The sequence below is a fragment of the Lampetra planeri genome, chromosome 19, assembly GCF_965212315.1.
Source record: "Lampetra planeri chromosome 19, kcLamPlan1.2.h2, whole genome shotgun sequence".
Classification (NCBI taxonomy): domain Eukaryota; kingdom Metazoa; phylum Chordata; class Hyperoartia; order Petromyzontiformes; family Petromyzontidae; genus Lampetra; species Lampetra planeri.
Window position 1 is genome coordinate 8,891,240 of NC_136125.1, and position 12,582 is coordinate 8,903,821.

The 12,582-nt window shown below is 44.4% G+C and overlaps 1 protein-coding gene across 2 annotated transcripts in view; it reads left to right on the top strand.

The window, feature by feature from the left end:
* The first annotated feature begins 397 nt into the window (after positions 1-397).
* Positions 398-12,582, top strand: part of NUP98 (nucleoporin 98 and 96 precursor) — a 28,490-nt gene continuing 16,305 nt past the window's right edge. Inside the window, exons 1-20 of one of the 2 annotated variants that reach the window (XM_078602915.1) lie at positions 398-523; positions 913-1,004; positions 2,117-2,213; positions 2,370-2,468; positions 2,593-2,775; positions 2,887-3,029; positions 3,173-3,280; positions 3,401-3,602; positions 3,894-4,120; positions 4,560-4,739; positions 4,932-5,076; positions 5,201-5,290; positions 5,517-5,657; positions 6,128-6,255; positions 6,717-6,904; positions 8,965-9,084; positions 9,675-10,048; positions 10,343-10,462; positions 10,582-10,720; positions 12,235-12,412. In XM_078602915.1, the coding sequence (XP_078459041.1) occupies positions 2,138-2,213; positions 2,370-2,468; positions 2,593-2,775; positions 2,887-3,029; positions 3,173-3,280; positions 3,401-3,602; positions 3,894-4,120; positions 4,560-4,739; positions 4,932-5,076; positions 5,201-5,290; positions 5,517-5,657; positions 6,128-6,255; positions 6,717-6,904; positions 8,965-9,084; positions 9,675-10,048; positions 10,343-10,462; positions 10,582-10,720; positions 12,235-12,412 (2,841 nt within the window). In that variant the 5' untranslated portion in view covers positions 398-523; positions 913-1,004; positions 2,117-2,137. The remainder of the gene's footprint in view (positions 524-912; positions 1,005-2,116; positions 2,214-2,369; positions 2,469-2,592; positions 2,776-2,886; positions 3,030-3,172; positions 3,281-3,400; positions 3,603-3,893; positions 4,121-4,559; positions 4,740-4,931; positions 5,077-5,200; positions 5,291-5,516; positions 5,658-6,127; positions 6,256-6,716; positions 6,905-8,964; positions 9,085-9,674; positions 10,049-10,342; positions 10,463-10,581; positions 10,721-12,234; positions 12,413-12,582) is intronic. The other variant, XM_078602916.1, reaches the window with a different exon arrangement.

Below are 12,582 nucleotides of genomic sequence, written 5' to 3' on the forward strand. Positions count from 1 at the left end.
TTGGCGGGGGGGTTGGGGGGGTAGGATTAGGGGGGATGTGACTGACGTAACTTCCGGCGGATACACCCACGAGCGTGTTCCGTGGGCGGGAGTCCTCTCTTCCGGTGTGGGTGGGGGGGTTGGGGGGGGTGGGCTTGGCGGGGGGTTTGGGGGGTAGGGTTGGGGGGGGGGGTGTGACATGACGTAACTTCCGGCGGATATACCGCGCGCGTGTTCCATGGGCGGGAGTCCTCTCTTCCGGTAAGGGTTAAGGGGAGGGGCTGTGGGTGGAGGTCAACGCAGCCCCCCCCCTCTCCCCTTTTCAACTTCCAGGTTGAGAAATTCCGCCCACCGTCGCCTCCTCCTATTGGCCGTCTGGTCACCCACGCACGCGACGTCACCAACGGCGCCCCTTAGTAAGGAGCGCTGTGATTGGCTTAGCGGAGGGGAGCGCGCGCCTAGGGCTGAGGCGAGGACGAGATCCGCCGCTCGCCGTCTCTCGGCTCCGCTCAGGAGGAGGAAGAAGCGAAGCGTCTTTGGCGTCGTTAGTTCCAGCACCCGTCGCTTCACTCCACTTACATTAAGCTTGGTCAACAGTTTGAGCGAGCGCGTGTGTTTTTGTTTGTTTTGTTTAAGTGCTTGACGCGCCCACTACTAAACTGGGGCCCACCACGCTTAGGCCGTTATGGCGAATTAGTAGGCCTCGAACTCGGCGCGGGAGGATTGAGTCTTTTAAAACTATTTGAATGTTTTAATAATAGTTGCGTGTCCTTTAATTGTCGGGTGTTGATTACTTTTTTGCGATCGTCGTAGTTGAGTTTTTTTGTTTTAAGTTTCGATTGGAGTTTTTAGTAACACGTGTGCAATGGGAATGTGTGTGTGTCTTGGGCATTCGAGTCCTTTTTGTTAACAAAATCCCCGCGTTGTCTGCAGGCGGCGCCGCGGCACCGTGCGCGTTTCTCCCGGGACCCCCCCCAACCAAACCCACCGAGCTTAGTTTACGCGAATGAACGTTTGTGTTTGAGGTGCGTCTCTTTCTTTCTATGGATACAACGGTGACGTGTTTTTTTAATAACCGCGAAACGCGCCTGTGCTTTGCTAGGCCATGGTTTTAAATGGTTAGAATATGAACATCGCGCTCGCAGTCGTACTTTGAAATAATATAAAAAAATGTAGCATTACTAGATCTCTACCGAACGTAATTGTGAATAGTTTCGTTTTCGCCAAGTAATCCGCAAACTCCTGTCAACCAGCCCGTGTCACAACAAACCAGGTGTAGTGTCAGTTGTGTGGGTTGACTTCGTTTCTTTAATATACTCGGCACGGCCGATGTGATCGCAGGAGTGTACGGAAGTTGACGGAAGTGGAGCGTTCAAAAAATCAATCGAAACTCGCGCCTGGCCAGAGACAACTTGTCGCTTTCTCCGTTATGACCATCGCTTTGGGTCACTGGTCTCCCGTCTAATTCCATAAATACGTTTTTCTGTGGAGTTGCATTAAAAACCTGGTGAATTGGCATTAGAAGAATGACATTTTTTTCACCATTCGCTTGGTCTTTCACAAATAGGAATAACGTCACTTATTTGAAATCATCCTCGGTTAACGCGTGTAACCAACCATTTGACAGCGTAAACTTATTTACATGCGAGTCTGAAACGCGTTTTAGTCTTGATTATGTTTTTACTTATTCGTTTTTAGTACTATACTTCGTCCTGCTTGTTTGGAAATATTGGAGTTTTGGAGGCAATTGAGTGGCTGTAGGAAACCAGTGGATACCAAAGTGGGGGGGGGGGTTGAAATCTAATTCACAATCATATTCCTGCTGGACTTTAGTTACAATGTACACGTCGTTTCCCAAAGTTACTCCTATCACTTTACATTCTTACCCTGTACTTGAAATTGTAAATATTCGTGTGCACTCGGAGTAATAATGAATACGCTGTTGACGGAAATAAAAATTAGTTGGTCGACAATATGGTCGTTTACTTATAATAAATGTAGTAATGTGACATCGTCTGTCAGATAGTGATTGTTTAAAGTGATGTTTAGTCGGTGAAATTTTTAAATAACGGTTTACTTGTGCATTTATTTATGCGTTGGGTTTCACTTGTGTTCTATATTTTTTTCTCAATGTTAGTGGCCAAGATTCTCCCCCAACATGTTTGGGCAAAACAAGCCCTTTGGAAGCACCTTCGGTTCCACTTTTGGTGGAAACGCCTCCACGTTTGGACAGAGTAAGATCACCCTTTTGCATTCAACACTGATAAATCCTACTTTGTAAAGCAAACCAAAGTACCGAACTATCTTGGATTATGTATTTTTTTTTTATTGCATAACATATGTTTTAAATACTACTTTATCTCAAGTGTTTTCACTCATGTTCCCTTCAGCTTCTAATGCAGGGGGCTTTGGAAGTTTTGGAGCAGCGGGGTTTGGCGCAGCCCCTGCCGGAGGAGGGATGTTTGGGGGCACCAATCAAGCAAAGCCAGGTAAGAAATGGTTGTGTTGATTGAATCAAGACGCATTCAGATTAGAATTGCTGTAATGTCACTACTCTAGTCCTGTTTTTCTAAGCTATTTGGGGTGTCATTTTCACCCTTTCCGTGTATGCAGCCGGGCTGTTCGGTGCGGGTGCTTTTGGACAGGCACCTGCAAATGCCACCAGCACATCTGGGTTTGGCGCTGCTACCTCCGCTGCTGGAAATCCGTTCAGCTCCAGCCTCTTCTCAACACCACAGACCAACAATGCAGCAAACACCGGAGGATTTGTTCAGAACAAACCAGCTGGCTTTGGAGGTGTGCATCTATGTTTACATAAAAAATAGTTGTCCTTTATAACTTCTTTTTTCGCACCGTACGATGCCAACCGTGCTAATCGGAGGACTTTCATTTATTGTTTTTATGAAGGGTTTGGAGCCAACCCAGGAACCGGTGGGCTTTTTGGCACTACCACGGCCACAGTAACCCAATTTGGAGCCAGCACAGCCACTGGAGGAGCTTTTGGAGGATTCAGCGCCCAAGCCACGAAAGGAACAACAATAAAGTTCATTGTAAGTTAAGCCTTCAGCTTTTGTTTAAAAGTTGCAAGTTGCACCAAAATCATGTCTGTTAATTTGTAACTATGTGGCATAAACGAACAAGTGTTTTGGAAGTGTCAATATAAACATTTAAATTGTGCTTTTAACCTCTATAGCCGGTCGAGGGCACTGACACGATGATGAAGAATGGAGCTAGCACCACCATCCGTACCAAGCACCAGTGTATCACTGCTATGAAGGAATACGAGACCAAGTCGCTTGAGGTAAACCCAGTGGTTTCTGGTTGTACATTTCTGTGTTTTTTTTAAACATCTGCCTGATCATATAACTATTGTCCCCTTATGTATTGGGCACATTTACTCACCAAATTCCCTGACTTTTAGGAGCTGCGCCTGGAGGACTATACGGATAATCGCAAGGGTTTGCAGCCTGGGGCTTTGGGGGCAGCAGCCACAGGAAGTTTGTTTGGAGCGGCTGCCACCCCTGTCAATCAGACGGGTGGTCTCTTTGGAACGGCAGCTACTGCGCCAGCAGCAGCCACTGGCTTTGCGTTTGGCCAGCCCAAACCCAACGCGTTTGGCACAGGTATGGACTTAGTATTTTTGATGCAACTAATTATATTTCCTGTACAAGTCCTGGCTCAAGACTTTATTTTTCACCTTTTCCTATGATCATTGCTTCTTAATAAATATGCCTAATATTTCTGTACAGCGACTTGAGCTTTGGTCATATTTAGACAATTTTAATGATATTTCAATATTTCATTTGCAATAATAAACTGCTCTTTTGTTTTAAGATGTGTTTTTAGAAATGCAGTTGTGTATTGCTGCTGCTGAGAATCCTATGTTTTAAACATACATACAATGTGGTGTGCAGGGGCAGCGTTCAGCGCATCAGCGTCAACAGGAGGTGGCCTGTTTGGCAACACTCAGGCCCAGCCGGGGGCTGCGGCTGCTGGCGCCGGAGGAGCTGCGGCAGGGGTCGGCACGGGTGTGTTCAGCAAGCCATTTGGAGTGGCCACCGCAACCACGCAGGCCTCCGGATTTTCTTTTAGTGGGGCCGCCACCGCCACACCTTTCGGCCAGGCCAACCCCACGACAGGAGTAAGTTCGTCTCGGTCATTCACTTGAAGTTAATTTTATTGCCGATTTAAAATGTCCACGTCTCTTTAAAAATATATATATTTAAAAATTCTCATGTAGGCAAGGTCCAATTATCTGCGTACAGTAGTTTGTAGTTGAAAATGTGAAGGTGCAATCCTGCTCCATGTAGTGCCCTTCTACAGAGGGTATTTCTGGCCATACTTCCATGTTGGCCAGGTTTTGTAAAATTTGGGAATACCCACTTTATTCTGTCACACGCAGAGGTAGGGGGAGTTTATGAAATTTGCCTTTTGTTTCAATCGCTGCATCGGGAGATCGAATCCGCAGCCTCTGGATTTAAAGTCCCCAGTATGTGTTATCCCTTATACCAAGGCAGCATCCCATGTAGTTGGCGGCATGTGTTTTATTTTCCTGTCCTGTTGATCCCTATCTTTGGCAGGGTTTGTTTGGCGCTGTGGGAGCGTCACGCCCGGGAGGGCTCTTTGGGACCGGCACAGCGACCACAGCCACGGCTGGTGCAGGATTTGGCACAGGAGGGGCTTTTGGTGTGGCGGCCCCCGCCTCTACTGGACTCTTTGGTGCCACTCAACAGAGTTCTGGTTTTGGTGCGACTGGAGCGGTGAGTATACATTTGTTAAGTTGCTCACCCTTGAGTGAAGACGCTCTCTAAATCTAAAATAAAATGTACATTTTAATCATTATTCTTTGGTTCTTTCGGTAAAGTCACGTAGGTTCCAGTCACGAAAGCTTCAAATCAAGATTTGAATCATTATTTGACGGCTTCCTGTTTATTTTTGTTTTGTTTTTTAAGACGTTATTTGGCAACAAGCCAGCAGGGTTTGCTGCTCCAGCTACCAGCACTGCCTCAGGATTTGGTACCGGAGTTGGGGGAGGACTATTTGGAGCCAAACCGGGTGGCCTCTCCCTTGGTGCCACCAACAATGCTACGGGCTTTGGTGAGAATTACATTTTAGCATTTGGGTTTGCAAAATGTGATTGCCATGGAAGGTCATTGCTAATGTGTTAAATGCTTCGTTTTCATGCCGAATGTTAAACGACAAATGATTGACTCTGCTGTAGGTTTTGGCGGTGCAAACACTGGCGGTCTGTTTGGAAGCAAAATGACTACAGGGGGTCTAGGAGCTGGGCTTGGCTCCACCTTTGGTTCTGGTATGTTATTTAAGTACACTATAGATTTTTATCTCGTAGAGATTTACTAACAGGAATACATTTTAAATTGTCTAGCAATGGAATTTCTCCGTTAATTCCATGTGTGTTGCATTTTAATAAATGCTTTTTAGTCTCAATGATAAAAATGTAACGTTTTTTAAAATATAACCATCCATTTGAACATTTAGAAGTTTTATTTTTTAGACAATCTGTGTTTTTATTTTAGGGCTTGGAACAGGACAGCCGTCTCTCTTCGGAAACAGCCAGCCTACGATGGGAACAGGTCTGGGTGTCAGCTCCTTGTCCACCGCTCCTTTTGGTGGCGTTGGTTCCTCCTCGGGTTTCGGAACAACGCAGGGTACCTTGGGTACGCATTAACCTCTAAATTATGCATGTAAGGATTCGCCCCTCTCGCACCACCCAGCAAATAATTCGAGTGTTACAATTTGAGTTGAATTTTGATTCTGCAATTCTTTGTCTTGTTTTTACCAGTTTGCATAACATTAAGTATTTTTCAAAGTATTTTATTAAACAATGTATTCTTGCACGCGATTTAATGCGTGTATCATGAGTGTAAGAATCAAGTAATTTTAATCAGTCATTTGATGGATTGATGTAATGTTACATCCCTACTGTCATCATGAGCCTTGATTTATCTCCTGCTAATGAAGGCTTCCCCAAGCCATTGCTATCTGTAATGGTCTCACATTGCGATAACCCATCTTGCTCCATCCCATCATTGCAAGTGACGTTTCCCCCATTTGCTCGCTCGTGCATATTTTTGCCCGGTTAGTTTAACCGAGTGACATCTGTGCACTGTGTTGTTGTGCATTGCAGGGGCCGCACAGGCTGGGACGGCGCAGGCTGTCATTCACCAGAACCAAATCACAGCCCTGGCGTACAACCCATTCGGGGACTCTCCACTCTTTCGCAATATCGTCACAGACCCACAGAAGAAAGAAGAGGTGCTTTACATTTAAACGATTACTTACATCAACCAGTGAAGTCCCTTGGGCCAATTTGATTTGTGCTCTAAGTATTGCATGCTTGATATTTAATACTCTTTTAAAATGCTTTCTAGTGATACCTGGAGATGAGTAAAGTTTTGCTTGTTTATTATTTTACCTATAATGCTCCAGAAGGCATGAGTATAGCAAATATTTAAGACCCAAACAGGCGGATTTCTCTACAACTCTGGCTGTCGCCTGATGAGGCTGGTTGTATTTACCAGCGAGACGTCGTACTCGAATGGTTAATGGGGTTTACTCTCTAACACCTGTGTGCTGAACTAGTAACAAATTGACGTAACAAACGTTACTAATTGGCTGTGTTGGGTGGTAGCGGGTTTAATGACACATTTACGGCATCCAACCCAAAAGCCTGTTATGGACAAAAAAGTGTTGATCACCCGTTTATTTTTTTACAGCGGCTGAAACCGACCAACCCAGAGGCCCAGAAGGCATTCTCCACTCCCACACATTACCGGTTGACGCCTCGACCGGCAGCGCGTCTGCGACCCAAGGCGCTCGGCTCTTCGGGATCGGCAAAAGCACAGCTGTTCGACGGACTGGACGATGAGGACGCCGCGCTGTGCAACGCCACGTTCATGCCGCGGTCTGTCTAACATGCGTTGAGAGTTTTCGCGACTGCTTTAAATTTCCTAGTCACTTTGTTGAGCAATCATTTGTGGCCAGGTGGCTTCTGAAAAAGAGCTATATAGCTCGGTGGGCCTTTACTGGTAAAATAAAAATAGTTAAGGTGTAGTTTTTAACTTGCTGTGTGCCCCAACATCTCAGACAGCTATATCATAATAAGTACATTTGTGCCATTCTTGCAAGATTGTAGGCTGTCGTGAAAGAGCTATGTATATGCGTCGTTCGCGTATAGAACAATTTGATCTACTCTGGAACTGGCTAACGGTGACAAATCCTGGATAGTGTTTGCACATGCTGATGTCATTCGTTTTGTGTTTAAATTGTGAACTTGACATGTTTTCCTGGAACTTGCTATCAGTTATTAGGAAAGACATGTTTCAGTTTTATTAACCACTAGCAGGAAGTACCTGGCTTTGCCTGGGAAAAGCCCGGCATTCCGTTTCTGTCCATATGTCCGTCAAAATTAAAAGAGGCTTGCAGAAGTCCTGAATCAAAAATTAATAGAAAGTGGGGGGTGAATAGTTGATCTAAAAGGTTTCCAAAATTTGTCGACGCCCCCTCCAAAAATATTTTCACCCCCTTCCCCCGTAGGCATATATACCTACACACCCTGCATACAATAGCTAGTCAGTAGTATCTAGTGACGCTATAGTAGTATCATGCTCTACGGTAGCATCTACTGACTCTACGGTAGTATCTACTGACTCTGTAGTTGTCTACTGAGTACAGTAGTATCTACTGACCGTAGAAGTAACTACTAACTCTATAATCTTGATTTGAAGTTTTCGTGACTGCAGGAATCTATACTCTTTGGTTCTTTCGGTAAAGTCACGTAGGTAGAAAAATAATCCTAGATCACGACGTTTCGATCGCCACACATCTTTGACTCCCACCGGAAGACGGTTGGTTGTGTGGCGATCAAAACGTCGTGACCTATTATTATTTTTCTACTTACATGACTTTACCGAAAGAACCAAAGAGTACACTAACTCTATAGCAGTATCTACTGCCTCTATAGTCGTAACTAATGACTGCAGCAGTATATACTGACTAGTAGTTACTGACTCTATAGTAGTAACTACTGACTATCGTAGTATCTACTAACTATAGTTGTAGCTACTGACTGCACTGTAATATCTACTGACTGCATAGTAGTATCCACTGACTAGCTGTATTTACTGACAGTAGTAGGATCTATCGACTTTACAGTAGTAACTGCACACATTGGGGTGGGGGGGGGGAGAAGAGGACATTGCACTGTTCAGGTTTACCTCGGTGTTGTTTCTTTTTCACATTTTTTACGTGAAAGAGAACCTCCCATCGCTGCAAGCTCGTGTGCGTTGCCAGGGGAAGCCGCGAGTCAGCGTTTCCGCGCATGTGCAGATGCGTGCTTTGGCGCCATGATCAGCGTAATAATAAATAGTTATAAAGTGTGATTTTATTAGTTTACATTTGACGGAGGGGAATAATAAATAGCGGGTTTTCGTCCAGGCGCTTATTGTGTTGTATCTGTGTACTTTGTTGAAATGTCAGTTAAAAGCATTGCAAGGCTAGGTGTGCGCAGACACACAGACAGAGACGGACAAACATTTTTTTTATAGGTAAGATTTGTTTTTAAAACGTCTGGCCTGTTTTACACAATAGACCGACTATTCTCGTAACATTCAAACAAATATATAGCCTACTAGATACTCTTCCACAATGCCCTGTAATGAATCACAGGCACGCACGGATTAGTTTGTTTCCGCTTACTTTTTGGTGGGACTGCCTTGTTTTTCTACATCTGGTTCTATTGTAAGTGTGTGTTTATGTTATGATGCTGACGTGCTGCAATGCAGTCAGTGTTTTATGTTTCATGGGAATTTGCTGCTTTATGGACATGTTTGATATGATGCGAATGCCCAATGGTACCTTGTTTGGGAGTAGGTTTTTATTTAGATGTGCTGCTAAGAAATTGCATTTATATAAGAATTTTTACTTGCAGAAAAATAACTGGTAAATGTTGGTGTCTGTTTGCAGGAAAAGTGTCAAGAAGCTTGCTATAAAGAGCACGCAGTCTCCAGTTTTCTCTCCGCTATCTCACTCGAAGGATCATGATGACCTGGCACCTCCCTCCGATTACCCTGTCAACGGCTTGAGGTAAAACATATACCGTTTGTTAAGCGGCCTTCATGTGCTGGCTGGGGTCCATTAAATTTTGGCTGTGGTTCGGCACATTTGTTATCAGTACGAAGATGTATGGAGCCTGGAAATGTTGACGGTTATAAGTTGTCTGAAGTTTGCTGGATGTAAAACCGGAATTTGAAGGTGTAAATTATATTTGATAGACATGGGCATAGATCCAATAAAGCCTGTTGCTACAAATTTTAACCTGTTAAATGGTTGCACATTAGATAAATCTCAAATAATTTTCAATAACCATCGTTTAAAAGGAAAACGCAACAAAGCTTGTAGTTGCGTATCTACGCTGTGAGCTTTGTGGCTGTCTGACATGAGTTTCAAGCTTTGTTAATCCGAAAGGTGAGTGGTAAATTTACCAATGTCGTTCCCAAAAATGATGTCGTGTGCCATTTTATGATATGCCCTTACTGTGGCAATAAAATAGTTTATTCACGTGAACAAAGTCTCAAATGTCATTCTGGAAATCCCTTAGACAAAGCGCAAGGTAACCTATCTACAATTTAATCATGCATTTTCTTTTACTAATTCAGTTTATTTTTTATTTTCAGTAACGGCACCTCCATGGCGCTACATGCAAATGCTGACGACACGGATGTGAGCCGAGAGCTGCCGTCGGACATGTCCTTGGGCACGCCGGGTGGCGTGGAGGTGGGCACGTCCACCAGGGGCCCGCCGCCCAAGATGCACAAGAGCCTGCTCAACGGCTCCCTCGATGGATCTCTGCTGGCGCTGAACGTCCGACAGCGCGGTCGGAGCGCCAGTGGCGGTAGCAGAGGCGCCGAAGGGGGCGCGATGGGAGGCGGAGGGATGGATCGGGAACGAGGCAGCGAAGAGTCGTCGTCTTCCGTGGTGGAGAATTCGACCCACGACGACGAGGATTACGAACCGGACGAGGAGCAACAAAGGATGGTTCAGCCGCATCCTGCAGGTCACTTGCCCTATCCATACATGAATTTTATAATGTCAGTTTCAGTAATTTTCTCGCTGCTTATGAGTAAATAGCGTTTACAGCATTCTGAGAGATTTATGTAAAAGTTATGGATACACACTCCTAGGATGTAAAAAAAAAATGTATTCCAGATGTTGAGTCAGCAGTTGTATATATGTTGAACTTCTTTCACACCGTATGTAGCCAGCTGTGCTAATCGGAGGTGTAACTGACGATACACCTTCCTCATGCTTGACCTGTCTATTGTGATGTCTCCCTTATGTCAACCTGCAGGCATTGTGCTCACACGCTTTGGGTATTATACCATTCCTCCCATGGACGAGCTGGCAAGGCTTACAGACGAGAACAGAGACTGCATTGTAAATAATTTCACCATTGGCCGGCAAGGTTAGTGAAACGTCTACACGCACCATCCCAAAACTAATTTCCGACTAAAAATGTTTCTATTACATTCGGCCCTCCCTGTATCCACTATATCCACCTTGCTGTATCTGTTGTGTCTGCAGGTTACGGTTCCATCTGCTTTTCGGGGGAAATAAACCTGAAGCTGCTGAACCTTGACGCGATCGTGCACATCCGCCGGAAGGAGGTGATCGTGTACCCCGATGACAACGACAAGCCTCCCTGTGATGAAGGCCTCAACAGGTCAGACAGGATTTCTTGTTGAGGTGTCTTTTCAGAATTTTTGTTAAATTTACTTCATAATATATTCAATGTGTACATAGTCGCATTGGGAATTTTTTTTGAAAGGATGAGCTCCTCTGCTTTTTAGTGTTTAAAATTGTATGAACTATCTGTTTAGTATTGCTGTGCAGTTGAACTCATTCTGTATCGTATTTGTTCAGTAAGGTCCTACATTTGCATGTTTGACCTAGTGTTTTAAATCTGTATAATATAAGCTGGAGGAAACTAGATAATCTTGAACCCTATTCATTTAAGAGCTCCATTCTGATAGATTCAATCATCTATTGCTCTTTTCAACACAACCCCCTAACACTGGTGGAGCCAGTGGGGGTCGGTGGGGTGGCACGTGGCCCCCCAATGATCCAATCGAAATCCCTAATTTCGATTGGATCATTAGGTTTTATTTTTCGATTTAAAGCTTTCGTGACTGCAGGGATTCATCTTCTTGGTTCTTTCGGTAAAGTCAAGTAGAAGGGAAATAATAAATTAATAAAAATCAAACATACTTAAATAATTCTCAGGACGTTTCGGCCACAACGCAAGCAGCCGTCCTCAGGTGAAGACCAGGTCTGTCGGGGAGACAGCGTCTGACGCTGTCTTTCCGACAAAGCCAGTCCCATACAGAAAAAATGTAAGGTTTTAAGTCTGTACTTGAACTATAAAACTGTAAACTATTTATTTTTACCAGCTAAGGCCCACTGAGCTATATAGCTGTTTTTTGGAAGCAACATGGCCACAAATGATAGCCCAACAAAAAGTGGCTTATCATGTGGACATTTATAGCAGCTAAATACTCAACACATGAGAATAGTCTTGACTTAAAGCTTTCTTGACTGCAGGAATTGATACTCCTTGGGTCTTTCGGTAAAGTCACGTAGATAGAAAAATAATACAATTAAAAAAAGTTACTATTTTTTTTTTTCTCTCTACGTGACTTTACTGAAAGACCCAAAAAGTACATGAGAATAGGTTTTCCCCTCTTTTCTGTCAACGAAAACAGGTGTTAAGATGTTAAAACACCAAACTGAAACCTTTTGCAAAAAATCACGTCTGCATTAACCACATAAGGGCAGAATGCAAAAAACACATACTCTGGTATATGCATATACTATCAGAGAGATGCATATATATATACTATCAGAGTTTTTTGTTTGCATTCTGACCACAAGTATATGTGGTTAATGCAGACATGATTCTTTGTAAAAGGTTTCATTTTGGTGTTTTAACATCTAAATGTGGGGGAGAAAAAACTGGAGGACCCAGAGAGAAAATCCTCGTGACCACCGGGGAGAGACGCGCGAACTCCAAATATACAGCCTTCAATATTGGGATCGAACCCATGACCTGTATACCAGGCGAGGTAGTTAACAACATCTTGCCACCGTGGCGCCCCAACTCGAGTGAACAGACGGTCGGTGGCACAAATGTAATCGTACACATGACACTGTGTGTGGCCGTGATTTGACGCATGGCAGGAGAGCGGAAGTGACCCTGGATGGTGTGTGGCCATTGGACAAGACCACGGGCCGGCATATCACGAGCCCTGAGCGACTGATGCGCATGGCCTATGAGGAGCGCCTCGAGAGGGCCTCCACGCGGCAGGGAGCGCTGTTCCGCGAGTATCGGCCCGAGACCGGTTCTTGGGTCTTTGATGTAAGCGATTCCCTTTTGTCGTGTCTTTGCTACGGTTAAAGGAAAATACGATGGAGGTTGGAGAAATTAGGTATATCTCTTGAGCTGTGTTTTGGATAATCCGATTTTTATAATCTGTTTGGAAAAAGACGAAATCCAAGGAGTGCTCCTGTGCTATCACTGCAGTGAAA